Below are 13,611 nucleotides of genomic sequence, written 5' to 3'. Positions count from 1 at the left end.
TCACATCAAGGATACGCTTGACACTGTCCAATGCTTAGTGTTACATTCACATAATCATTTGTTTTCGTCAGCGGTCGAATGGTATGTCGCTTGAAATGTTGCTGCCACAAAGAATTGTGGGACGAAATGATCTCCTTTCCTTTTGTAAAGTATGGTCCTGTGTACCATGTGCTAAAGGAGATAGGAGAGGAGGCACTGAAGCACCTTTCCTTAGCATTTAGAAAATTCGACCAGCTCTTGTCATGGCTGCCGCTTGGATACTTCCAGGTCATTTCACTCAGTTAGAAACATTCTTAAGACTATTCGGACGCACCCAGCGAGACGCAATGTTACCTGGACCGGTATTTATAAACAAGGTCCATTACCTATATGCAGTCGCCATGTTTTAAAAATATTTTATTTTTTATTATAAGGATACATGGTTTTATCACCACAACTGGTCTCAGCTTGAGACGGTCAGACCTAAATATAAAACCAATGGAGCTTTGACTCAAAATCAAATCTTTATTTCCTAGTGGCCCTTGTTTTTTGAGCACACCTTACCAAGACCTTGACCTTGTGGATTTGCAAAGGTTTGAACATGCAACCTGAGTTCCGTTCCTGCTGGCTGTAGTTTACTTGTGTGTGTGATACTATAATAATAGTGTGTTCCAAGACACTTGTTCTCATCATAGCTGGTCAGGTTTGACAAAATTTATCTTCAACCTTCACCCGTAATTAAGTTTCCAACTCCCTTGTGAAACCATCACCCTACCAGTTTCACATTTGATTTGATATCTTCGCAAATTTGCAGAATGACAGCTGTGGTAGGGCTAATAACATGAGCTGACAATTAGATCGTAGCTAGATTTTAACCATACCACAGCTTTCATTTTAGGAGACACAGTGGAATCGAGCTGAATCATAGATGCAGATGGAAGATGAACTTTTATTTGACCTTAAACCATGAAAAGAACTACAACACAACCATTATTATTGTATGAAGCGCACAAATAAATTGCAGCCTCCAGGAACTGAATTCAGGCGGCGTGATAAAAAGACCAGCAATTTAACTTCAGGTCCGGAGGGGTCAAGGCCTTACTAAGGTGCGCCCAAGAGGCAAGGATTAACAGAGAATTGATGTTCAATAGTTTCACAGAGCTTGATTTTGGCAAACATCCAACTCAAGCCAATGGGTTTGATCAAAACAACACTGAACATCTGATTGTAGGATTGTAGGATTTCAATTCAAACCCATTGGATAACTGTAAAGTGTAGTGTAAATGCAGGCTTTAATATTACAAACTGAGTTACATCTTGGAACAATATAAATATCAACAAAGTATACATTTTGGAACGGAGGTGTAATTTCTATTAACTACAAATCATAAGACTAATACCAAGTTAAATGTTCGGTGAAATGTTGCTACAACTCAATAATTTTGTCATAAATTCCCATTTTAACAAACAATGTCAAAACAGCAGAAATGTATGTATTAGTTATACCCAACTGATCTGATAGATACATAACTAGTTAAACTACAACAACATGTGGGGACTTAGTTAAGTAGATAAAATGTTTGTATCAACCAAACTTAATACCTGTCTACCTTCTAGACAGAAAAATGGACGTATTTCACGTGGGAGATTCATTCTGTTCAGTATCTTCTGAATTTGTATAGTCAGCTACACTATAAAAAATTGCTGTAAAAATACAGGAAATTTTGTACAGTAATATACCGTTCTTTGTAAATACTGTTGAATACTGTAAATGTTGGTGCCTTTGAGGAACAAAATATTGACAGCAAGCTACTGTACAATCTAAAGGTATACTACAGTGTTTTTTCTTTTTCAGTTAAGTCTGACTCTGTTGTGAGTACACCCCTAACTCATCTGAACAAAATCTTGTTGCATCAAGTCCCACCACTTCATTTAGCACACGTAAAGAAATTTTAAAAATAGGCGTAAAATATAATAGATCAGCGATTTTATTCATGATGGAAGGAAGAATAAGTAGAAGACGAAAAAACTGAAGAGGACGATTCACCCCAACTCTGACCCTGCCATCACCACAGTGGACAGAGCCACCTGCTGCTTTCCTCCTCGCCTACAAACACTGCACTCCATAATCCATCCTGCTCCTGTGGTTTACTTAACAAGGTAATTACAATCAAAGTCAGCATTGCCCTGTTATGTCATTTTGTGTCTAATTTACATACAATCATTGAACACTATCAGGAAATACATGACATTGATTAGTCACACCTCATTTCCAAACTTCAAGACTTTGCTCGGACTTCCCGAAGCTGACGTAAACACTGTGGTTGATACCCTGAAAAGTGAGGATATTCACAGGACTTACAATACCCACACGCTCAAAACTGACCATAAGAGAAAAGCGTTTTTTTTTTTTAAATAACTTCAGTTGTGTGGAGCCAGTGTCCATTTGTGTTGGTCAGAATGAGTCGGGCAAAGAATGTTTTGTACAATATGTCGCTATGAAAAACACTGAGTCTCTCTTGTCCTCAGAGTCAGTGAGGGACCAACTACAGCAAGTAAAAACTAGAGTCCAACCTGATAATGTTGTTCAGGATTTGTGGGATGGCACAAATACTGAAAAGAACTTGCTGCTCAAGCACACGGCCTCCTCATTAGGCATAATACTTTATCAGGATTCCTTTGAAGCAGTAAACCCCCCTAGGGTCTGGGAGGAAATAGACAAGATTTTGGCCATGTATCTGACCCTTGCAAGTATTGACCAGATGCAACTTGTACTGCTTTGTCAAGAGCAGGACTATAAGTATTTTGGACAGGATCTAGTGTTTAGCTCTCTTGTGACAGATTTAAAGGATCTTGAGCTAAATGGAGCAACTTTGCCAGAGGGCCAGCTCCGCAAGGGAACCCTGTGTGCAACAGCAGGTGACAGTTTGGGTTCACACAACATTGGGGGCTTCACTGAAAGTTTTAGCAAGAGCTCACATTTTTGCAGATATTGTGAGATTGATCGGGAAGCATTTCTGGCAGAACGTCTGGCCAAGGGCCTTCACTGCACACCACAGTCATAATAGAAACATGTTGAGGCTTGGAGTCGTAATGTGGAAGCAAGTGACTGCGGTGGCGTTAAATTTGACTCAGTTTTCAATGGGCCATGACATTTTTGAGGGCATTATCTCAACCGATTTGGCATTATACCTCAACCACCTTGTTTAAAAAGAAAGAGTTTACTTATGCTGAACTGAATCAGCACATAAACCAGTTTAAATATCTAGGTAATAATGCCAACAACAAACCTTGTGAAGTGAACCCAGGGGCTGGAAAACTCTCTGGACATGCAGTTCAGAACTGGTGTTCCCGGAGAATGTTGCCAGTATTAACTGCTGATAAAATAAAACGCCCTGGTGTCAGTGAGGTATGGCTGCTTGCCTTACAGCTGAGAAAGACTGTGGCACCTGTTTGTGTTCCAACCATTTCCAGAGGCCAGGTAGCATATTTAAGAGTTCTGTTAGATGAGTATTTGCATATCATAATGAAGATGTTTGGGGATCATCCACTTAAGCCTAAGCATCACTACCTAAATCATTATCCAGAGCTCATTGTTCACTTTGGGCCACTCATCCATCTGTGGACAGTAAGATTTGATAGTAAGCATACTTACTTCTAGCAGTGTGCAAGAAAGTTGCATAACTTTAAAACCTCTGTGGAACCCTTGCTGAAAGACATCAGCTTTCGCAATCTTTTCTAAGTGCTGGGACCTTATTCCCACCATCTGTTGTGGTAGAGAGGGGAACCGAATTTATTGTGGGAGACTGAAATGATGAGATAAGATAGTCAGCTGCTCATCTTAACTTTGATCCTCTAGAAACCCTCATTAGTCATGATGTGACAGTAAAAGGGACAACATATACGAGGAACATGTTTGTTGAGTTAGGTCATAATGATGATGGCCTTGTAGTAGAAAAAATCAAATAGGCTGTCATACTTTATGACAGCCTATACAGTATACTTTATCACTGAGGTGTATCAGGCTGTTCGTCAACCTTACAGTAATGCTTATCACACTACACCGATGCAGGAAGACGACTACTTTGTCAGTTAAGCAGAGCTGCTTGATTACTACCCACTGCCTGAAAATTCAGTTTGGGGTATGTCTTTGCTAACTCTTCACCATTTTGTCCCCACATTTTAGATTCACATAATCCATCGGTGATGAAATAAAGGTCACCATCCTTGAGGCTTTGCCCAGCCTATCTGAGGACACTCAATAACAGGTTATCACAGCACTTGAAAGCTCAGGTGAGGAATCAATAGAAGACCTCAAGTATGTGCAGCAGGATGACATCAGAGACCTCTTACCTGTTATACAGCAAAGGAAACTTCTGGAGGCATTCAAAATGGTTAATTATCATCAATCTAGTGTTAGTGATTTTCCTGACCAGTTAAAGCTACAGTAATTAGTCAAAAACTGTTTACACTCACCTTACATATGGATTGAACACAGAATTAAGTTGCAATTTGGGCTAGCCACAGACTTTACAAGGGCCCAAAGGAAATTTCTATTATTGTAGCTTTACGTCTAGTCAAAACAAAAAGTTAAATTGCCATGCAAATTCGCAATATCTAGTGTTTGCGATATCGATTTGCATGCATATGGGACAAATATTGTGAAAACAGTGATGTAATATATTTTATTTTATTTTCATATGAATTTCAGAAACTACTACAGTCACACTTGATCTCCACATCTCACCAGTTGCTCCTCTTCATCTTTACTTTTCACCCCTGTCAAGCTCTTCACCAGCATCATCACCTTGTGCTTCGATCAGGGTAAGCCAATCATTCAACACATCCAGTAAATGGCAAGAAAGCTATGAGGTCTCATGGGATAAAATGCCAGAGGAAGTGCAGTCAGCCATTGCCAACAGCAAGAGACCTGCTCTTGACAAGCCATGCCAGATGACCTGAATCCTTGTGGATGAAATAAGACAGTATGAGGCTATCGCCACAAGCAATGAATCTCTAATCATCTGCCGAAACATCGTTAAGCAGTTCCCCAGTACATTTTGCCAATATGACACCAGGAGGTGTCATCATTGGTGGTGGTTTTACTTCACTCCTTTCTAGAGTGAAAACACGAATTGAGAACATGAACCGTGCAGGGACATTGAAACGACACCAATCATGAAGAAAGTCTGGACATTCATTCTTAATTTGGATACCATTGTCCATGTTCTACAGATGTCTGCCACTGCAGCTGATGTTGAGTGCACCCTGACCCTCCCAGCCAGTCCATGACTGATACTGCTGGGTAAGTGTCACATAAGCAAGGCATGGAATATAGAACATAAGTCATTCTGTCTGTCTAACTAATTTGTCGCTTTCTGTATCTGTCTCATAAACTTGTTTTGTTGTGCTCTCCTATGGATGTAGTTCTCTCATCCATGTTGTTTTTGCCATCCCAAGTCATGGAAAGTAATGATTTGCAGTAGTATAACTTATGATACTCAATGTAACTAGAGTAAAAAAGGGAAAATATAATCCTCAAAATTTCCTCGGGTGTGTTATAGCCAATCCCAATACCTTAAAAATGCCTGGATAGGGCCCTGATACCCATATTCAATACTGTTTTCAGACATTAACTATAATTGTTGTCTGCATCAGTTGCTGGTGACAAAGTCACAATTGGACGATGGATGATCAGCACTGAAAGGCATGTCATTTGTGAAGGCATCCAATCAAGCTTCATCACAGGGCACAGGGCACTGGAAACTTAGGCTACCAGGGAAGATTTCTTTCGGGAGGGTTTCATTGGGGCAATTGTTTTATTTCCTGTTTATTTACATTTTCTTCTTATTTTCTATTTTCCTCTGGCGCCTGGGTTGCCTTGTGTGTGTATTTCTGTTAAATGATCACATAGTTACTCTGAATGGCCTTTCTCTTTCATCAGGTGCGGCAGTAAAAGATCTTGGTGTAATTATTGACCCCAGTCTTTCATTTGAATCTCATGTAGATAATATTACCAGGATAGCCTTCTTTCATCTTAGAAATATTAACAAGATAAGAAATGCATTGTCATTTCAAGATGCTGAAAAATTGGTTCATGCTTTCATTACCTCTAGGTTAGACTACTGTAATGCCTTACTGTCTGGATGTTCTAATAGATGTATAAATAAGCTACAGTTAGTTCAGAATGCAGCAGCCAGAGTTCTTACTAGAACCAGAAAATATGATCACATCACCCCTATCTTATCCACACTGCACTGGCTCCCAGTCAAATCTCGTATTGATTATAAAATCTTACTATTAACATACCGAGCATTAAATGGTCTTGCGCCACAGTACCTGCGCGAACTCCTGGTCTCTTATGATCCACCACGCCAACTTAGATCAAAAGGTGCAGGCTATTTGTTGGTACCTCGAGTTATGATGGCTACAGCAGGGGGCAGAGCCTTCCCTTACAGAGCCCCACAGTTATGGAATAGCCTCCCAATTAATGTTCGAGACAGACACAGTCTCTATGTTTAAGTCAAGGCTGAAAACTTATCTGTTTAGCCAAGCCTTTTGCTAATAGCTCTTCACTAGGCAAAGGAGCAGATCTGGAGGGTTCTTGGGCATAGATTGTTTGGTGAACTGGGATGTTTGGATGCTGTCGCCCCCCCCACTTTAACATGTTCACTCAGGTTTGTTGACTGTGGAGTGGGTGGCCGCCTTGTGTCCCAGAGTGCCATCATGTCCGTATTACCTTCTAGCTCTCCCTTTTAACTAGGCTGTACTAGTTAGTCTTGCTGGAGTCCCTGCCTGCACTCGGCACACGATGTATATTTACCTTTACCATTATGTGGAAATGAACATCTGACAATGTGTCTCTCTCTCTCTCTCTCTTGCCCGCCATGAGGATTAAGTCAGGGGGTGCCGTCATATTTTGGTTTGACTGTTGTGGCCTGTAAAGCCCTTTGAGACTGTAAACAGTGGTATTGGGCTCTAAATAAACTTGAACTTGAACTTGAACTTGAAATGAATTCAATTTACTTTAATCCTGTAGCAGAAATGTTAAGTTAAGAGTCTGTAAATCCGAAGCCTGCATTTTCTTTATCGTGTTTTTATTCTGAAAATGATTCCATTATAAGCAGGCTCTTCAAGGTGGACTTTAAGTGAAGAAAGGTTTTTTTTCCCTTCTCCGTTCACCACGATTACCACAAGACTTCGAGTGGAGGACCTGCCTCATTTACCCTTAAGGGACTCTGACCCGTATTTGTTGTTTTATACCGAACAATGAAATAGAAACCTTCTGCTGAACATCTCTGGGTTGGACTGTGCTACTTTAAATAAACAAACAGGTAAATAAATAAATAAATAAATAAATAAATAGCAGTGTTAAATGGTTTTGCTGTGCTTGGTTAAGTTTTATTCAAGGCCAATACAATTATTAACTTGTAACGTTTTTTTTTGTTTGCCACTCTGTCTGAGAGGTGGTGGATATCACCTGGCACCTGAGCAACTACAGTTGTCCCAATACCGCCACACTTCTGCATTGAACTTTGGTTCATGCGATCAGACGGTTTATTGTTATATTGTAGTCTGGTAGTCTGTTTGTGTTTCTTTTTTCTTTTTCTTTTTTTTTACTAACATAAAAAACCTGATTGTCCCACCACTGGCAATAAGGAGTACTTAGGAAGAATAGTTGGAAGATCATCCATTGTTTTCATACCACCAGTTAATATTTGAGCATGCTTTATCGTCAGTGTCATGAATTCAGAGAGGCTGGGTAAGTGCAGCCAAACTTTATTTCACAATGCTATCCAAAACCAAGGTCAGGATGAGGCAGAGTTCAGTGCACAGTAAATGCACTACTATAGACTAATCACAGAATCAGAAATCGGAGAACTAGGTTTAGAACTATACACAGTATAAGAAAAGCTAACCACAGACAAAGGTGCTGACCAATGATAGGGTGGCTAACAAGACAAACAGAGAAGAGGAATCAAACAAGAACAAAGTGGTCTAACCAGAAACAACAAATACACAACCCAGTGCACTCACATTTGTGAGAGACTTCACAAATACCATATGAGAACCAGGTGTATTTATACACTGAGGACTGATAAGTTAATGAACTAGACATGGGTATACATGATAACCAGATAATGAGCGAATGCACAAAGTGCAATATGTCTAATGATTTGGCAAGCTAGGCTCTGGCCAGAAGACAGGAAGGTGGAAATGGAAGTGTTGACAGTTAGTCTGACCCTCTTTTTTTCAAAGCCGTTACATAGTTATGTCAGCTTTAGACTTACTCAAGAGCACTGTCTGTAGGATATCGATACTGACAATGTATTCAACACATTTTCATCATCTTGACCACATCTGCAAAGATCAGAATAACTTAAGACATCTTCCCCAAGTGACAAAATACATATTTACATTGCTTAAGACATGGACCGCTGTTTGCAACATCCACACACAAGGTATTGCCAGATCCAATTGCTTGTAGACATCCATTTTTGGTGACAGGCCCTAGCTGATTGAAAGGAGTCCTGAACTGTAAATACAGTCCCAACACTGTTTCTTGCATGTTATAGGTATAAATGAATGAACAAATGAATGAATGAAACCGAGAACGGCCTGTGATCTTCTTTAAAAATCTTCCTTTGCAATGCGTAATTATTACCAAAACTATCTCATGGGTTTAACATGCAAACAGCAATCAACACACAAATGTAATCGTAATCATCAGGATCCTTTTCAAGGTAACAGGCAAATACAGTAAGTAGTAGCTTTTTTGCGCTGTCACACTATTCCACGCAGCGTTGTAGATGCTGTCCAAAACAGGGACTTCAAGGTCTCTCCAAACTTTGTTTCAAAACAAACTCCAGTCTTTAGCAGGGAATGGAATGTGCAACATGGCACACAGCTGTACATCAACTGACCTGTCAATCAAACTGAGCTGTCAAGCAAGCTGACAGGGGGGTAATAAATCACAGGGGTCATAAATCATTTTGATTGACAGTTTGACAGAAAGTGTGGGATACATTACTGTGAACTGATGTCAAAAAAATGTTTATGCTAACTTTCTGAGGCTAATTAGGCATTGATATTATATATATGTGCAGGAACTGTACAGTACATTAAAACTTTAGAGTAAATGTGCCACATTTTGCAAGTAGATCATTTTTACAGAATCTAGCAACCATAGTACAATAACACCTTTTGACTTCCGTTGAGGTGCCTGTTGTAATTGAGTACGTCATCAATTCAGGTTGTGCAATATGTCAACATTCAAGCCATTTCACAACCGCCAATCTCCCTGCTGATATAAAAAGCAGTAATAATCCATACCTTTGCACATGATCCTAGACTCACAGGAACGGAGCAAAATAAAACTTCACTCCCGGACATTACCCACTTGACTTGTTACACAGTAAGTCTAACTTCTGATTTAGCAAACATGCAATATATGTCAATAAAGACATGTACTACCCGGTCAACTTTATTTTGCAGAGTAAACATCCACAATGAGTTACCAAGTTGAAGTATTCACAGGAGACATGCTGCATGCTGGAACTACAAACAGAGTCAGTATCAAGCTGGTTGGCACTAAAGGAAGCTCTGATAGCGTTAACCTCTCCTGGTTGGGAGGCTTTTCCCGTGGATCGGTAAGACAACAGAACTCTTCATTCTACTCAACTTTTTTCTGTTATTGTAACTGATCAAGTTCTTGATTTGGCTTGGCAAAAATGGGAATCCCCATCAACGTAAAGGTGAATGGTCCACTGAGATGGATTCTTTTAGTATTATTCCTGTGAAAATTTGTACCAGCAGTTGGTCTCTTAACAGACCAGCTGTCAAAAGTTACATCTCTCTCCAGGTGCGGAAGTTTAAGCTGAAGTTCCCAGCATCCATAGGCTCTCTCTTACTGATGGAACTTGAAGCCAATGCTCTCTTTGATGTTGGAGACAATGAGTGGTTCTGCTCCAAGGTTATTGTAACAACACCTGAAGGTGACAGGGTCCTGTTCCCCTGTTATAGTTGGTTGGCTGATGATGAGAAGCTGGTTTTCAGAGACGCAGTAGGTAAGAATTAAAGGACCAATGCCTGCCACATTTTACTCTATTTCTGTTATGGGTTGCCAAGGCTTAAGCTTTCCTGCTTTTTCTCTGAAGCTAAGACAATACTAAAGGATACTAATGACATAACCAAAGAACAACGAAATAAGGAGATCGAAAGACGTTATAGAGCATTCAGGTGAGAGAAAGTGCTAGAATAATTGTTCATGTACATGTCTTGGGGGAGGCATATTTGTATAACTTGTGTCCCTCTTCAATTAAAATTTTTGCTGAGCCCACAGATGGCAACTACATGCACCAGGAATACCCCATAAAGTGAAAGGAGACAGTCCGGAAGCTTTGCCTGACGAGGTCAGATTCTCATTCACCAAGTCAACAGAGTTTCAGCTCACTCAAGTATCTGCGTAAGTTTTCAAGCAAGACATGAGGGCCTTACCTTGTTTCATTTAAAACAAAACACATTGTGTCTTTGCAGTCGCTCCCAAACCTGGTTATGTTGAACACATCTATGCACATCTCATGTCCTTCCCTGCTCCAATACATCTGATCTAACTCATCTGCTTACTATCAAGACCATCAGTAATTGTGTTGTGCATTTACCATCTGTGATTATCTTTGTTTCACGTAGAATCCTTGTGCTGAAACTTCAAACTCTTGCTACTCGGAAGGGGCCCTGGACTAATTTTGAGCAACTTGATCATGTCTTTACTGAACGAAGGACAGACACCTTTGGTACTGTAAAACTCTCATTCTTTTTCCTCTTGGCCCAACTGGCCAGAAGGTAACCTATGTTTTCATCTGGTCATATGTTTATCTGTCCAGAATATGTTCGGCAACACTGGAGAGAGGATGAGTTTTTTGGCTACCAGCTTCTGAATGGCATGAACCCCATATTGATCCAAAAATGCTCAGAGCTGCCCAAAAAGTTCCCAGTCACTGATGACATGGTCAAAGCCTTTTTACCATCTAGGAGCAACTTAAAGAATGAGATGAAGGTAAAGAGATTAATCATTTTGATGAACAACTACCAAAATACTACAACTTTTACACATTTTCTCATTCGCTCCTTCCTTATGCATTCTAAATCAAACAGCGTGGCAACATCTTCCTCTGTGACTACAAGCGGCTGGATGGTCTATCTGGAAATGTCATTAATAAGAAACAACAATATCTGACGGCTCCCATGTGCCTACTCTTCAGTAACCCTGAGGGCAAGCTACTGCCCATTGCCATCCAGGTAAGTGTACCTAAGTACCATTAGATCGTCTTCTTAGGATGACAACCCTTTTCACATTGATTACTCTCATTTCCAAACAGCTGAAGCAGGAGCCAGGAGAGGAGAACCCCATCTTTCTTCCCTCAGACTCTGAATCTGATTGGCTACTCGCCAAGACTTTTGTGCGGAATGCCGAATTCAATGAGCATGAGCTGAACTCCCACCTGCTACGCAGTCACCTGATGGCTGAGGTCTTTGCTGTGTCAACTTTTCGCAACTTACCCGCAGTCCACCCCTTGTTCAAGGTAACAATAACCTTTGTTTGTAAGCAAGCAAGACTTTGAAAGATTATTTTTATCATTCATGATTGTCACGTATGACTTCCTCAGCTCCTGCAACCTCACTATCGCTACACACTCCAGATCAACATCATGGCTCGAGCATTGCTGATCTCAGAGGATGGGGTTTTTGCTAAGGTAAAGGGAGAACACCAGTTAGACTAAAGAATATATTGCATAATCTTTCAGCTCCTCAATTAATCTTTATCTTTAGCACACCGCGATTGGTTATGGTGGAACAGCGAAGTTCCTAGAGAGGGCAACTTCCTCCCTGACCTACAGCTCCCTGTGTCTACCTGATGACATCAAGGCTCGTGGTGTGGAGGACATTCCAAACTACTACTACAGAGATGACGGCCTAAAGCTGTGGAACATCATCAACAAGTGTGTAATTATTATACAGTCTAATCTTATTCCTCCAGCTTATTCCTCTACTCTTCTCACAAAATTTGATCATGATCATTAAATAATGATTTAAAATAAGCTTATTTCTCCCACAATATCTGATCATTTTTTGTTTTTATAACAGGTTTGTTGATGGTATAGTGAGATACTACTACAACTCAGATGATGATGTCATTAAAGACACTGAGCTGCAAAACTGGATCGGAGAGATAAATAAGAAAGGCTTCATGAACAAAGCTGAACGCGGTATAATGATTTGCATGACAATTAATTACTGTAAAATGAAGGGGAAATTTTCAGAATTAAACTTTGTTTTCTGTGCTAATTTAAGAAAATATCTTCCCAGATGGAGGAATATCATCACTCAAGAGTGTGGATGAACTTGTCAAGTGTTTAACCATTGTGATCTTCACTGTATCAGGACAACATGCTTCAGTCAACAATGGACAGGTGTTTTTTTTGTAAATTTAACTTAAGCCTTCTTAAATTTGAAGCAAACACAACTTTATGATCTGCCTCTATGTCTGTGGGCAGGGGTAAGATCTGTCTTTTGACCTTTCTCAGTTTGACTACGGCGGATGGATGCCCAATCTGCCCAGTACCCTAAAACGTCCTCCTCCCACCAAAAAAGGATGCATAACTGAGTACTCCATTTTTGACACACTGCCAGAGATCAGCACTACAGTCAACATAATGGCTGCACTCTATGTTCTGAGCAAGACCTCTTCAGATCGTGTAAGTCTGAAGTGAGATGTGTTTTAAACAGAATTATGCACTTCATATACTGATTCATTTCAGATTAACTGAAAAAATGTATATTTTCTCTCCTTGGCAATAACTGCAGCACCCACTTGGATATTATCCAGAGGAGCTGTTCAGTGAAGTGATACCCCTCGAGATCATTGACGAGTTTCAGGTGGAACTGAAGTTTCTCTCAGAGGAAATTGAGAAGAGGAACAAAAAACTTCAGCTCCCATACATTTACTTAAACCCTAAAGAGATGGAAAACAGTGTTTCCATCTAAAATTATGGTTGTTAGCCATCAGTCTGTGCATCATTATATAACGTATCATTTTAGTCAGATGTAGGTACCATAATAGTCAGTTCAATTCTTTGCATGCAAATGCAGTCAAATTCACAGCTTTTTATATTTTTGTTTCACAGCTTTTTATATTTTTGCTCAAATTTGCATGCATCTGCAGACCTAGCTAAGGCTCTGTTGAGCCTATGTACATTTGCCATTTGTTTTTCCCAGGAAACCCATCAGAAATATTTAATCTATTCAGCTCTGAAGTTCAGTTGTTCTTCAAGAGTTAACGTATTTACCTATATCACAGTAATCGTATTTACCTACATCACGGTATTAACTGCAAAATGTTTGGAAGAAGAAGTTATACACATTTGTATAATAATAAAAAATAAGAAAAATAAGCCTTTACAACCTACCTAATCCCTTGATACACCAGTTATGACACACATGGCAGTGTAGTCAGGCTACCAGAGGGCTGTATGGTTAAATACTGAGACAAAAGGTGTTGTTCACTAAAAATTGTTCAAGGCTCTTAGTTCAATGAAAGTAAAGGCAAGAAATCTCAGACAATTAAAAAGAAAA

General features: G+C 39.9%; 1 protein-coding gene across 1 annotated transcript; it reads left to right on the top strand.

Moving 5' to 3' along the window:
* Window positions 1–9,488: 9,488 nt before the first annotated feature.
* Window positions 9,489–13,023, top strand: LOC115824163 (arachidonate 15-lipoxygenase B-like). Its single transcript, XM_030788269.1, has 14 exons — window positions 9,489–9,629; window positions 9,842–10,046; window positions 10,137–10,218; window positions 10,322–10,444; window positions 10,669–10,772; window positions 10,863–11,035; window positions 11,134–11,277; window positions 11,358–11,561; window positions 11,646–11,732; window positions 11,809–11,978; window positions 12,124–12,245; window positions 12,352–12,449; window positions 12,564–12,734; window positions 12,844–13,023. The coding sequence occupies exons 1-14, from the start codon at window positions 9,489–9,491 to the stop codon at window positions 13,021–13,023; spliced, it is 2,004 nt and encodes a 667-aa protein (XP_030644129.1).
* The last annotated feature ends 588 nt before the right edge of the window (window positions 13,024–13,611 follow it).

Source organism: Chanos chanos, chromosome 11 (genome assembly GCF_902362185.1).
Source record: "Chanos chanos chromosome 11, fChaCha1.1, whole genome shotgun sequence".
In the NCBI taxonomy this organism is placed as follows: Eukaryota; Metazoa; Chordata; class Actinopteri; order Gonorynchiformes; family Chanidae; genus Chanos; species Chanos chanos.
The sequence above is the reverse complement of the archived record's forward strand: the minus strand, read 5'-3'. Positions and strand labels throughout refer to the sequence as shown.

What these genes read in the sequence shown, in the direction of transcription:
- LOC115824163 (XM_030788269.1), top strand. Translation starts at nt 9,489, where the DNA reads ATGAGTTACCAAGTTGAAGTATTCACAGGAGACATGCTGCATGCTGGA. An exon ending in AGACGTTATAGAGCATTCAG is followed by an intron (nt 10,219 to 10,321) that starts GTGAGAGAAAGT and finishes CTGAGCCCACAG; the next exon opens with ATGGCAACTACATGCACCAG. An exon ending in CTGTGGAACATCATCAACAA is followed by an intron (nt 11,979 to 12,123) that starts GTGTGTAATTAT and finishes TTTTTATAACAG; the next exon opens with GTTTGTTGATGGTATAGTGA.